The sequence below is a fragment of the Alosa pseudoharengus genome, unplaced genomic scaffold (assembly GCF_046254945.1).
Source record: "Alosa pseudoharengus isolate Yale_2024_CS ecotype anadromous, Long Island Sound unplaced genomic scaffold, YU_APseudo_1.1 YU_APseudo_1.1_scf_23, whole genome shotgun sequence".
NCBI lineage: Eukaryota > Metazoa > Chordata > Actinopteri > Clupeiformes > Clupeidae > Alosa > Alosa pseudoharengus.
Genome location: NW_027468685.1, coordinates 30,207,989 through 30,222,988, shown reverse-complemented (window position 1 = coordinate 30,222,988; position 15,000 = coordinate 30,207,989). Strand labels below are relative to the sequence as shown.

At 43.2% G+C, this 15,000-nt stretch overlaps 1 protein-coding gene across 1 annotated transcript in view; it reads left to right on the top strand.

Annotated features, from left to right (window-relative positions):
- Positions 1-15,000, top strand: part of cpne4b (copine IVb) — a 23,670-nt gene that overhangs the window by 7,139 nt on the left and 1,531 nt on the right. Inside the window, exons 7-14 of the mRNA XM_076301046.1 lie at positions 3,588-3,686; positions 4,044-4,130; positions 5,292-5,351; positions 5,967-6,100; positions 7,917-7,971; positions 12,827-12,878; positions 13,357-13,490; positions 13,832-14,068. Of these exons, the coding sequence (XP_076157161.1) occupies positions 3,588-3,686; positions 4,044-4,130; positions 5,292-5,351; positions 5,967-6,100; positions 7,917-7,971; positions 12,827-12,878; positions 13,357-13,490; positions 13,832-14,068 (858 nt within the window). The remainder of the gene's footprint in view (positions 1-3,587; positions 3,687-4,043; positions 4,131-5,291; positions 5,352-5,966; positions 6,101-7,916; positions 7,972-12,826; positions 12,879-13,356; positions 13,491-13,831; positions 14,069-15,000) is intronic.

Below are 15,000 nucleotides of genomic sequence, written 5' to 3'. Positions count from 1 at the left end.
CTTTTGGGAGCATACTGATGAAGCCTTATTTATAGGCTTTCACACGGCTGTCACAGCAGAGCAGGGTTGCGTCTCTCAACATTGACACGGAACACACGGCTTAAATATACATATACACTTATATTTATGTATGAACACACACACACACACACACACACACACACACACACACACACACTCACACAAGAGATAAACACATGAGACTACATGACCATGAGAAAAAGGAGAGATGAAAGACTATATTCTCTTCTTCTAATCACCACTCACACACACTCACACATACACACACACAGGATTCAGTAATTAAAACAGAATCTGCTTTAGCTGTGATGCTGTTAGATGTTGACAGGCATAAAGAGCAGCAGTCTGTCCTCTCTGTCTCTCACACACACCTACACACACACACACACACACACACACACACACACACACACACACACACACACACACACACACCCACACCCACACACACACACACACACACACACACACATTCACACACACACAGTGTATGCCAGTGAGAGAAGAGAGTGAGTGGGATAGGGTGTGAGGACAAGTGAAAATGGGAGCCAGTCAAACTCAATAATATTCCACTGTAGGGTGTGGGTGTGGGCTTGACTGTTATACAGATATACAGCTCTGGAAAACATTTAGAGACCACTGCACATTTTTTTTGATGTCATATGGTTGCTGAGTGACATTTGAATGAGTTGACGGCCATATTCAAAATGAATAGACCACTGCAAATTTGAATATGACCGCCAACTCATTCAAATGTCACTCAGCAACCATAGGATGACATCAGGAAAATGTGCAGTGGTCTCTTAATTTTTTCAGAGCTGTATATATGTGTCTGTGTGTGTTTGTGTTTGTGTCTATGTGTGTGTGTGTGTGTGTGTGTGTGTGTGTGTGTGTGTGTCTGTCTATGTGTATGCATGTGGTGTGTATCAAACATCATACTGTAGGTAGGTGGAGATGTACACAGCTCACAGATGAATATGGCTGATCAACATCTCTCATACTGTACATGATGTCCCTGCTGCATCAGTCAGTGTTAGAAGTGCACTCAGTACAGTCCCACATACAGTATACAATTAAGTGTGTGTGTGTGTGTGCGTGCGTGCGTGCGCGTGTGCGTGCGTGTGTGCATGCGTGCGTGTGTGCGTGCGTGCGTGCGTCTGTGTGTGTATGTGACAGAGCGACTACTAAAAGTTCTTAGGCCCTGTGCCAGATTTCAGGTGAGGGCCGGGCCATTTGAGATGGGAAAATAGGCAGTTAACGAATTAATTAATTAACTAACAGGTAACCGCTTCAAACAGTTCTTTTCCTTGCTTTGATTCTCAAATCATCATTCATCATTACCATTCTCTGATCAAGATATCAGATGTGATTTGTTGTTGAGCTCAGAAGAAGGTGTGTTTGTGGCTATTTGGCTGATTGAGCTGGCAGGTGTAGTTGTATAGTTTATATTTATGTTATTGGTTATGATCGTGGTATATTTTGTCCAAAGCGATTCACAGCATAAGAACACTACATTACTTAGTAAAAAGAATTCTCTCTCTGTTGACAGTGTGCATAGAGATGATTCACTGTTCTCCCGCAGATATCATAGCACTTATTCCACCTGACAAGCTCGTGAGCAAAGATCATCAAATATTCACTGCCTCTTCACACCGTCTCTGGCCATGACAGAGGAGTTTCCATGACGACTGAGTCAGGGTGGTCTGTACCGGTCCGCTCCCCCAGTGGGGTGTCTCCATGGCTGCAAGAGTTAATCAACATCTAGTTACCCCTGGCGGTGGGTTCAAACCCCCATACCTGCTGAAAAGGATCAGAAGTATTGTGAAAATGGGATTATGAGAAACTGGGAAAAACTGAGCTTTAATCCTTTATCTTCTGGATTAGCTGCTGCTTTAGCTGGTGTGCCACAGCTGTATAAGCCAGAGAGAGAGAGAGAGAGAGTACTTCCTGGTTCCTTTGAATTTACATTACATTTACATTCTATTAGATTAGATTAGATTCAATTAGATCTTTAATATGATATGATAATATTTAGTCCAGTATATAAGGAAGGCTCATGTTAATGGAGCACATTATAGTGTGACGCACCCATACTGTAGTGTGGACTAAAAGCTTGCTAGTCTTTCAGACTCGTGCTGTAATTATCTTGGCGTATAAACACTTAAACATCTAAAACACACATTCTCTGAATTCCTCTTCTCTGCTGAAGTAGTTTCTGCAACTTATTTGGAGGAAGCAGCATGCAGAGATGCAAACACACACACACACACACACACACACACACACACGTGCGTGCACACACACACACATGCACACAGAGAGAGAGAGAGAGAGAGAGAGAGAGAGAGAGAGAGAGAGAGAGAGAGATACACATGCACACAGACACAAACACATGCACTCCTACATCTATGTTTACTCATCTAGAGACACACACACACACACATTGATGTTGCTGCGTTACTGAGGAGGCTGAAAAGTCAGCAGTAGCATCTGTGCATTAATATTTTAATAGGCCTTCAAATTTTGATTACCCCCCACTAATCTAAACCATTAATGATTCAGTGAAGGCATGACTGTCACTTCCTGCATTATCACACACACTCACACACACACACACACACACACACACACGCACGCACGCACGCACCCACACTCACACACACACACCACGCACAAACACACAGAGAGACGCATGCACACACATGCACACAAAGATACACACTCCCCCCCCCCCACACACACAAACACAAACACATTGTCACTGTGACAGCTGTCCTTTTGCACATGCACTACACAAAGGTCTGGTGTGTGTACATCTGATGAATGCATCCACCGCATGGGCATCTATGCATGTGACTTCTCCCATGTTTACATAGTGCAGTGGATGTATTTTATTTAGTGTGTTTTAAAAAGCCCTTCAAAGTCACTCTGTCACTCTGTGTTGTGGTTTTGTGTTCACGGATATTAGACGTGGGGCTACACTAAGGCTACTCTAATATTTGTAATGCCCAAATTCCCCTCCGCAGTGTGACGCTCTCCCCATGATGTGTCTGTGTTGCTGCTGTTTTCTGCAAACATTACACTATAAGTGTGTGTGTATGGACATGGGCATGTGCTTGTGTGTGTGTGTGTGTGTGTGTGTGTGTGTGTGTGTGTGTGTGTGTGTGTGTGTGTGTGTGCTTGTGTGTATAAATTAAACTCTCCTGACCTTTAGAAGGGATTCTAAACAGGATGACACAGCACAGGGTGCCTGGCTGGTTTCCTAAGGGTAGTCTCTGTATGTGTGTGCGCATGTGTGTGTGTGTGTGTGTGTGTGTGTGTGTGTGTGTGTGTGTGTGTGCGTGTGTGTGTGTGTGTGTGTGTGTGTGTGTGTGTGTGTGCTTCCAAGGAGTTGATATGTAACATATTGTAGGTTGAAATGTATTTATTGTAATCAATTATGTATTAAACTAAACAAACATTATACAGTATATTCAGTATATTTAATGAAATGTCCTCTTTTCTCCTCTCCTTTCCTCTCCTCTTCTCCTCTCCTCTTCTTTCTTCTCCTCTCCTCTGCATTTTAGTGCACTGTGTATGACTGGGACTCTAATGGGAAACATGACTTCATTGGAGAGTTCCAGACCACTTTCAGAGAGATGAAAGGCGATATGGATGGAAGACCGGTAAACACACACACACACACACACACACACACACACACACACACACACACACACACACACACACACACACACACACACACACACACACACACAGTCATATACTGTATACAGACACAGATGTAGATACAACCATTTCTAACTCTCTGAGTTTTGACTTCAGGTATACATGGATCCAATCTTTTTTAACTATTTTTAGCTTCAGCGGTTGATATTTTTTCTCATACATCAGCCTCCACACCCATTGATTTCACTCATTTCATTTGGTGTCAATGAGTCTTTTCACAATCTCTCTTCCTCTCTCTCTCTTCTTCTCTCCCTCTCTCTCTCCACTCCCTAACTTTCTCTGTTTTTATGAAGCTAACGTGGGATTGTATCAACCCTAAGTACCAGATGAAGAAGAAGAATTACAGGAACTCTGGCACAGTCACCCTCTACCTGTGCAAGGTCTGTGTGTGTGTCTGTGTGTGTGTGGGTGTGTGTGTGTGTGTGTGTGTGTGTGTGTGTGTGTGTGTGTGTGTGTGTGTGTGTGTGTGTGTGTGTGTGTGAGAGAGAGAGAGAGAGAGAGGGAGAGAGAGGTAGAGAGAGTACCATCTCATCAACAACCACTGGATTTCTCTGTTGTACAGCTCACTTGTTTTGATGGAAAAGCAAGCAGACAAAACAAAATCAAACAGACAGACACTGACAGGGAAACAGTACATAGAGGGGAATAGAGACAGAACAGATGGGGCGTGAGGCACAAGATAACATTTTTATTTTGTTCCAGGAAGATCATAGATTCAAAACAAAATAGCCACACACAAACATAGGAGTCATAATCAGACCGACATAGGAATTAAAATAAAATCTGATTCTGTGGACCGAGACGGGAAATGTAACCAAAATGCGGAAATAATATTTGAACGTTACCATTTTGCCAAGTTTGCAAAAAGTTTGAGAACCACTGGGCTAGACTAACGAATGAGGAAGTGTGAGCAATAGGCAGCTTTCACATACACCTGACAAAATGCCCCCATGCGCTCTGCAACCTGTGATTTCCAATGGCTTGTGCCATGCAAAAGCGCTTTTGTTCCAGCAAAGAGTGGTGCAGTGCAGACTTTTGCTGCTGTGTGGAGTGAGTGGAGACTCTGAGGGCCCGATGTACAGAGAAGGTGCTAAAACCGATTTTTTCTATGCGCAGAAAGCGAACGCTGTGCTTTGCCATATTGCTTGGAATTTACTAAGCTGTCACTTCATTACGTAAACAGCGCTGATCACTGTCCGTGCCCACAGCTGAACCACAAGCGCAGTTGAACAGAGTTAACCAACAGTGACATTAAAAAGAATCAAACTTTAGCGATCAGACATGATAATAAGATGTCAACGAGCAGCGACATACAGAGTAGGCCTAGTAGTTCTACTAATCTACTAAAAAGACTTTTTTAAAGTATTTATAAAGCGTAATAAAGCATACAGTAATAATAATAGTAATAACAATAACATCATTAATAATAACAATATCAAATATGTATCAACAATGAAAATAAATAATGAGTTTCCATATCAACAAAAAACATACAAGAAAGGTAATTTGTTAATTAAGTACTTTTTTTGGACTGTTCGTAGATCATAAAGATGCACTCGTTTCTGGACTACATCATGGGGGGCTGTCAGATCCAGTTCACGGTGAGTATCACAAGGGGTTCCAATCCCTCACCACATTATTACTGTATATTACTTTCCCATTATTTTGTGTCATTAATATCAGATATATGCGGACAACCTGAACGAGTGGGATGCTTTCATATTCATGTTTGTTTGCATGTGTTTGCTTCCCTATGAAAGAGCTCATTTTACTGTAATTGATTTTACCAAATGGGCTGCAATAACTTGAGTTTTGAGTGTTGCTCTTGGGTAAGGGTTTGAGAGTGTTTTTAAAGAAAGGGACTGTGAGAGATTGGATTTGGCCTTTATTTCTTAATGTTGTAAGAGATTCCAAGATGATGATGAACATATTGGAAAAAATAAATTAGTAGAGTCAGGCCCTTGGGACCTCTACTGATGTGTGAAGGTTGTTTGGAGGATGGAGACTTTTGTGTGTGTGTGTGTGTGTGTGTGTGTGTGTGTGTGTGTTTGTGTTTGTGTGTGTGTGTGTGTGTGTGTGTGTGTGTGTGTGTGTGTGTGTGTGTGTGTGTCTGTCAGAGTGTGTGTGTGTGTGTGTGTGACAGATAGAGAGAGAGAGAGAGAGAGAGGGAGTTAAAGGAGAGTAATTAGCGCTCATTAACAAGCAGGTTCCCGCAGGTGGCGATTGATTTCACGGCATCTAACGGAGACCCACGGAACAGCTGTTCCCTCCACTACATCCACCCGTACCAGCCCAACGAGTATCTCAAGGCCCTGGTGGCCGTCGGGGAGATCTGCCAGGACTATGACAGGTCAGCCCTACACAGCAGCCACCACCAGGGTTCCCATGTGTCCTGGACATCTTTGAAAATGTCTGAATTTAAAAAAATATGAATTACGACCTTTGAAAAAAAAGACAGTGTAAATAGACATGGGTTATTGAAAACTTTTGTATTTATCTATATATTTTGTGTTAGGAAAGGCAAGATACCACATAGTGTACTATTACCGTAGCACAGGACAATTCACAAAGTGGTCACACTTTGAAACTCTCTTTTTAATATATTTCACTGACTGTAATTAAACTTGATCTCAAACTATGGCAAATTGGTGATGGAAAGTTCTTCAAAAGTCCTTGAATTTGACATTGTTTTTTTTTTACAAAGGTGTGGAATGTATGTGATGGTAATCACTGAAGTAGCACAGCTGTGTTGCATCTATAGACCCGTTCAACTACATAAACAAATGTTGACACAGAAAATAACATTGAGCTAATGGTAACTAAGGGATAAATAAAAATGAAGAAAAAAAATTGTAGAGCCCTACGCTTAAAGGCACACCAGGCAACGTTTTCGTGTTAATGAATCATCTTCGTAAGTTGGTATATGGTTAAATGACTCATTACAGGGCGAATGAAGACTCTCTCGCCCGCCCCTACTGCCTGTAGGAAGAATATCCCGCTTGCAAGTTCGGAGTATCCTACCAGCGACCTTCAGTCTCACAAAGTCTCAGACATCGCGAGAAGCAGGATCAGTTATGGCAAACATCCCCAGCACAGAGGCAGGCTAACGAAACCCGGCTAGCGATTGTTGCAAACGTGTGTATAATGGCAGAGCCGGCGAATAGGCAGAGAAAACCCTTGACGGAGGATGCAAAGAAAAGGAAAAGAGCTTCAGACCGAGCGAGGGCTCGCACACGTATCAACACTAGGGGGAGCTTTGTAGAGAAAAAGCTCTCAGGCTTGCCTGGTGTCCCTTTAAGTCCAATATATTTTCATTACAACTTATCTGCATAGATTTTGGACATTTAAACCGGAAACACACTAGGAGCAGATTGAAAGGCTCTACACAGCATGGCCTAAAGTAGCATGATACTGCTTCTGTAGACAGCCCAAACAGAGCATAACTAGGCTAGTAACTGAGATGTGCAGTAATGAATTATTAATAATCAGTCATCAATTGATTGTCTATTCAGATAATGATTATCAAAATAATACATAAAATAAAACAAATGAAATACACTGTTAGATCACTATGACATACATGCACACTAATTATGCATACTAACACATGCCCACTAACATCTGCACACCAACATAATATGCACACTAACATCTGCACACTAACACATGCACACTAACATACAGTATGCACACTAACATCTGCACACTAACATATGCACACTAACATCTGCACACTAACACATGCACACTAACATCTGCACACTAACACATGCACACTAACACATGCACACTAACATCTGCACACTAACACATGCACACTAACATACAGTATGCACACTAACATCTGCACACTAACATCTGCATACTAACATATTCACACTAACATCTGCACACTAACATATTCACACTAACATACAGTATGCACATTAACATATGCACACTAACACATGCACACTAACATACAGTATGCACACTAACACATGCACACTAACATATGCACACTAACATATAGTATGCACACTAACATATATGTACTGTACTGTACAGTAATGTATTTGTACAGTAACCACTTGGCTTACTAACTATACCTAAAGAGCCTGTTAGAGACATCTCTCTCTCTCTCTCTTTCTGTGTCTTTTTCTCCATGTCTTTCTGCCTGGGTGCAGTGATAAGATGTTTCCAGCATTTGGGTTTGGAGCACAGATACCTCCTGACTTCAAGGTAAATCTCCCCCTTTGAAATGCTTACACACACACACACACACACACACACACACACACACACACACACACACACACACACACACACACACCCACGCCCAACCCTAATCTCATCCTGTGCACGGTTGCATGTGATTAAACCTCGCTAGTCTTTCTACTGTAATGTATGCTTCATTTCTCCTGGTGAAACACTAATATAATTCAGTGTGTTGTTGTAACTGATTAACCCTGTCTTGTCATGCTGCTGTAATGTATTCTAAATATCACCTTGTGGATCACTGACATCCGTTTTTAACTCTCATCTGATTCTTTGCACGGCTGCATCTGATTAATCCTCATCAGTGATTCCTGTGTAGAATATCCCCCCAGTATGCCTATGGAAAGGATTTGCATCAGACTGGCAGATCTGTTAGTTGGCTGTTGTCTCCTGGTCATCCTAGTTTACCAGGAACTCAGTGGACAGATTGAAAGTCTTTTCTGTTTCATTCTCTACCCAAAGTGAAGATAACTCTGATTTGGCCAGGATGTGACATACAAATCATACAGTGTATAGCATACATACAGATCTGTTCCAGCCTACCAGGGGCTGATCCACTCTAAGTGCAACTTTGAGTCCCAGTGGTTGCATCCTACTAGATTTTTGTGCTGTATTGACAATTATCATTTGGTGTCCTTCTGCCTTTTAGATTACACACAAATGAGAAAGAGATGGAACAGAAGAGATGAATGCCATATGGAGAAGCCATTCAAGTCATGAGTTATGCAGTAGCATACTTATTAAGTATGGACTAATATAGCCATGAAGTACGGTCAAGTCATGAGTTATGCAGTATTATTAAGTATGAAGTAGTAAAGTCATTTATTATGGGCAAGTCATGAGATATGCTGTAATCTACTTTGAAGTATGGAGTAGTATAGTCATGAAGTACGAATGAAATATGGCGGCTTGTCACTGAAAATTGAGGGTGTCCAACTTTTGAAGATATTTTGATGGCTGTAGATGAGTTTCAGTTTTCAACTGACAGTCGCTGTCCGTGGTGCTAATCAAGGACTGTATCTGATTTTTCCATCTGTGGAGCACAAAAGCAACACTGAATGTCCCAGTCTGGTGGCGGGTTCTTTGTGGTCACTGACATTTTGCCGGATTGCTCGTTGACAAGAAAACCTTTCATGGGTGACCGCTGTCCCCCACATCAAGTAGATATTGGAGGCAAGATCATTTCAGGTTGATTATCTCTTTCAACACGAACAACAAGAAGGAGATGAGGAGACTAGAGAAAGCCAAGAGGTAGAGTTGGCACTTCTGGAGAAAGATTGTTTATAGGTTGAGCTAAGCAGCCAATCAGAGTACACCCCTGCCTTCTGTTGCCCCTGAGCAACATGTTGATTGGCTAAAACTGTCTGTGGCTCTGGCTCAGTCACTTTGTTTGTTTCTCATTCATAGCACTAGGTTTGGGTATGCACACATGAATTCTTTCTGAGTACGCTGAACACTGAAGATGCCATATCTGAAGATGTCGTGATTGTTGAAGGTTTAGTTTGTTATTCTGTCAATCACTGTCCGTGGTCCTGAACCTGTTGTTGACTCCCTGTTAGTGCTTTGAAAGCGAAGTTTCCTGCCTTCACTTGTAAGATACTGCAGTGTGTTATGACAATATGCTGCTGCAGTGATCCATCAAAAGCTCCAAACTGACAAGCACATTCAGGCAGCCGTCATTCAGAGAGACAGCTTCCACTCTATACAACCTTTGACCTTTGCCTGAACTTGAACCAGGTTCATAGAGGGAGCTTGTAGTTTTCACAAAGCTGTCAGACTATATATATCATTTGAGTTTTTACATGAACATCGCCATTGTGTTTTTTTTTTTTTTTTCCAAACCAGCAACTGCAGGTGTTATTATCTTCACTGACAGCAGCTGTCCGTGGTGCTGAAACTGGCTCTGCCTGTCTGTCTGAGGCAGATACGGAGCAGTGCCTGTGGGTGTCTATGAGAGCTCTGCGCCCTTCAGCACACAAGTAGCTGCTCTGACAGATGAAAATGTTTCAGCTTCTGACCTTGCGCAGCGTAAAGCCAGGGAGATGAAGAGCTGTGCCTTCCACACACAGCAAGCCTACAGCCAATCACAGACCATGATATTGGCATAAACCCCCCAGGGCAGCCAATCAAGAGAGCCCATCCTGGCCAGGCAAGCTGAGATCAGTAGCCAGCGCAGTTCCTTTGGGTTCTGTGTTACTTATGTGCACTACTACTACTCCAAAAGCAGCAATCCCATATTTGCACAGGACATCATTTGTTCCTACGGTACTTTCTTTATGTACCAAGTGTTTTGTTTTTTTCATCACCTCTGACCTCTGACCTCTAACCTCTGACCTCTCTTTACTTCCTCCACACTTACACCCCTTATCTCTATTTCTTTCATCCTGCTTTGGACTCTCTTTCCTGACACCTCTCTCCTTTCCTTTCTCTCTATCTCTCCCTCTCTTTCTCCACCTTGACCATATTCACTCCGTTCTGCTGCATCTGAAGGTATTGTCATGGAAACTCAGATTCAGAATGATTCATACCGAGTCAGTATTCTGAATGCTTACCTGCCACAGGGTTTTCATTTGAATAATGCATGACCCGTAATAATCACCTCTCAGCTGGCTACTGATCTCAGCTCGCCTGGTCAGGATGGGCTCTTCTGATTGGCTACCCTGTCTGTGCCAAAATTGTGGCCTGTGATTAGTTGTAGGCTTGCTGTGTGTATATGTGTGTGTGTGTGTGTGTGTGTGTGTGTGTGTGTGTGTGTGTGTGTGTGTGTGTGTGTGTGTGTGTGTGTGAATGTGTATTTGTGTATAGGTGTAATGGTGTGTATGTGTGTATATGTGTGTTTGTGTGTGTGTGTGTGTGTGTGAGTGAGTGTGTATTTGTGTATAGGTGTAATGCTGTGCATGTGTGTATATGTGTGTTTGTGTGTGTGTGTGTGTGTGTGTGTGTGTGTGTGTGTGTGTGTGTGTGTGTGTGTGTGTGTGTGTGCACTCCAACAGCCACCAGGGCTGAAGCTGTATTGTATGTTTTATGTATCTCCCGTCCTGAGCTGGTCTTGAATGTAAATGTCTGCGGATGAAAGAGCGTTTGAAAGGCCCAACGGCTTTGTTGAAAAAAGGAATTATTGCTTAGACTCGGCAAACACTGAACTGTGTCCTCTACAATTTTTAGCTTCTAAAAGACCGCTCTCCATGGAATGATGTGGTTGTGTGAAAGACCTTAATGACGTAGGTATTTTTGGACAAGACTGCACTGGGTGACTCTAGGGAGACTGGTCTGTAGGAAGATCTGATGCAGGTGATCTTTAGATTAGGCTAAAATCTGGAACAGATGATTTTTAGATTAGATCTGTTGTGGATCATCGTTATATTCCTCTAAAATCTGTTTAGCGGGCAATTTTTCGCCTGACGTCTGGTGAAGATCATTGTTGTGTCAATCTAATATACAGTGCAGACGATCTTTCGATAATCTGATTATCTTTAAATCAGATCTAGGGTGACAAGATGTCCCATTTTTCCTTGGATTGTCCTGGCAATTGTATAGTGTCTTGATTTGTTCTGAAAAATCATATACAGTATTTTCCTGTATTTCCTTGTTCCCCAAATTTCAGTACTGGCCTGGTGCAGATTTGTAGGTATGGTTTGATGCTGTGCCCCATTAGAACCCACAAACAATCAAGGAACATTCAAATCTAGTCTGCTTATCCTGTCAAAGACATGCAAATACTATTAGTGCATAGATAACCGAGTTTATCATGTGTGTCTGCCCTGAAATCCCATCATATTTTATTATCTTAATTACTTAAACCTCATTTATTTCAAGCATTTCTGACTTCATGTCTGTCATTCAGCACCTTGTATTACAGCACTTGTGTGAAAGGCCTATGTAAATACAGACTTCATTGATTAATTGATTGATTGATTGAATGATTGGTTGATTGATTGATTGATTAATTGATTGATTGACTGATTAATTGATCTGTCGAGAGGCTCAGGTAATCCTGATGATATAGCCTCACTAGTGGTCTGGGGTAGCCTAGAAATCTAGACGCGCCCCTAGCGGCAGCAAATTACATTTGCTGCCAGGGCTAGTCTAGCAACTCTCCGTTGGCTTGTGAGCTCCAGAAATTGAAACTCAATCAGGCCAATGAAATCGTGTATAGAGTCATTAGGTGGGCTTAACATAATGATTGATGGCAGAGTTGCAACGGTTTGGCTTGAATTCCCTACTTGCTACTTGAAAACAAATAAGATGGATGTTGCTGTTGGCGAACAGTGTGACACGAGTTAAGCTTTTATTAAGTTGCCAAACGTTTGAACTAGCCAACTAGCTCCACTGGTGGGAAACGCATGGGACTCATAGCGCTGCCGCTGTCCTATTGCGTGCAGAGGGAATTTGAAAGACAACTGATTATCCCGCCCCTCGGACTGAGCACTGCGAACGGTGAGTGCCCAGACCCTCCATTTTAATGTGGGTCTGGTTCGTCAGGCTAGGTCTGGGGCGATGGTATTCCTTTCCGATGGTCTCAGGTGATCTTGGGTGGTCTCAGATAGTCACAGGTGATCTCGGGTGGTCTCAGGTGATCTCATGTGATCTTGGGTGATCTCAGGTGATCTCATGTGATCTTGGGTGATCTCAGGTGATCTCAGGTGGTCTCAGATTATCTTGGGTGATCTCGGGTGGTCTCAGATTATCTTGGGTGATCTCAGGTGGTCTCAGATTATCTTGGGTGATCTCGGGTGGTCTCGGGTGATCTCAGATGGTCTCAGGTGGTCTTACTGTCTGGTGTCTAATGTGGTTGGTGATGTAGTCATGTGTGTTTCAGGTATCACATGACTTTGCTGTGAACTTTGATGAAGACAACCCAGAATGTGCAGGTAAGCCTTCAAGTGAAGATTTGTGTGTGTGTGTGTCTTGGTGTAAAGTTTTCATAAAGTTAGTATTTCTTAATTAGAGTTTGCAATGGTGATGGTAAACATATTGGAGACTCGCAGGTTTCTCTTTCTATCTCTCTCTCTCTCACACACACAGACACACACACACACACACACTAAAGTGAAGGTTTGTATCTGTGTGTCAACATACTTGGTGTGTGTGTGTGTGTGTGTGTGTGTGTGTGTGTGTGTGTGCGGGTGTGTGTGTGTGTGTGTGTGTGTGTGTGTGTGTGTGTGTGTATATATGTATGGCATAAAACTGTTCACAGATAAGGGAAAGGCAAAGCATAATATGTATAAAAGGAGTCTGTATGACATTTAGAATATACTGGTAAGACATTGGTCCTTTGTGTGTGTGTGTGTGTGTGTGTGTGTGTGTGTGTGTGTGTGTGTGTGTGTGCGTGTGTGTGTGTGTGTGTAGGTATTCAGGGTGTGTTAGAGGCCTATCAGAACTGTCTTCCTAAGATCCAGCTCTACGGCCCCACTAACATCGCCCCCATCATCATGAAAGTGGCCAACGCCGCGTCTGAGGAGATGCACACCAAAGAGGCCATGGTGAGGGTTTCAGTGTGTCTGTGTGTGTGTGTGTGTGTGTGTGTGTGTGTGTGTGTGTGTGTGTGTGTGTGTGTGTTTGTGTGTGTTGTGAATGTACAGGTAAGTCTATAAGTGACTCTAAGGATTCTTCTTCTGACCTCTGGAGTCACAAAAAGACAAACAACTCGAGCCACAGAGGACTACACCAGTCTGAGAGAGAGTGTGTGTGTGTGTGTGTGTGTGTGTGTGTGTGTGTGTGTGTGTGTGTGTCGATATGCCCTGGGCGTGTGTGTGTGTGTGTGTGTGTGTGTGTGTGTGTGTGTGTGTGTGTGTGTTTATAGTCTCTCTCTGTCTCCCTGCAGGAGTACTTTATCCTGCTGATCCTGACGGACGGCGTGATCACAGACATGGCCGACACGCGGGAGGCCATCGTCCACGCGTCCCACCTGCCCATGTCCGTCATCATTGTGGGCATCGGCAACGCCGACTTCAGCGACATGCAGATGCTGGATGGCGACGACGGAATCCTGCGCTCACCCAAAGGGGAGCCTGTCCTGAGGGACATCGTCCAGTTTGTCCCCTTCCACAACTTCAAACACGTTAGTTCTACACACACACACACACACACACACACACACACACACACATACACACTCCTAACACCTTGGTCGTTTAGTATGATATACTTTGGGTTATTGTTTCTCTCTCTGTGTGTGTGTGTGTGGGTGAGAGAGAGAGAACTTGTTTCATTTTCTCCATCTCTCTCTCTCAGCTTTCTCCTCTCTTTCTTTATCTGTCCATCTTGTTGTATCTCTTTCTGCCATTTGATCTATCACTCTCCCTCTGCCCCCCACCTCTACCAGATAAGTACAAAACATGTTTATGAAAGCTACCTCACTGTTGAAAATGCCCTTCATACACTTCCATTCCATTCTAGAACCTTCCGCTATGTTCCATTCCAGCTGTGAGGAGCCTGATTGGAACTGTCAGCTACTGTAACCAGGGCGATCAAACTCCATTAGTATGATTGGTGCAGCCAGAGCAGGTCCGTCAGACGGGAGCAAAGAGGGAGGGAGGCACGGACAGCCACACGGTTGCCGAGCTCAAGGGACGCTAATAGAATTTCATGGAGATAAATATAGTGTTGAAAACGTTTGTGTAAACAGAGTGATGAACGAGTGAGAGAGAGAGAGAGAGAGAGAGAGAGAAAGAGAGAGCGAGAAAGTGAGAGAGAAAGTGAAAGTGGTGTAGGAGATAGAGAGATAGAGAGAGAAAGTGAAACAGGCAGAGGTGAGAGAGAGAGGGTGAAAGAGGTGTGTGTGTGTGAGATAGAGAAAGAGAGTGAGAGAGGCATAGGAGGGAGAGAAAGTGAAAGAGGTGAGAGAGGGAGAGAGAGAGAGGGTGAAAGAAATGGAGGAGAAAAAAGAAAGAGAGAGGTAGATGATAAGATTGACTGTAAGTAACAGATAACACACAGTGGCAAGAGGCATGCAGAGAGAAGCTTGGTCACTGTCACATCACTTTCAGATGG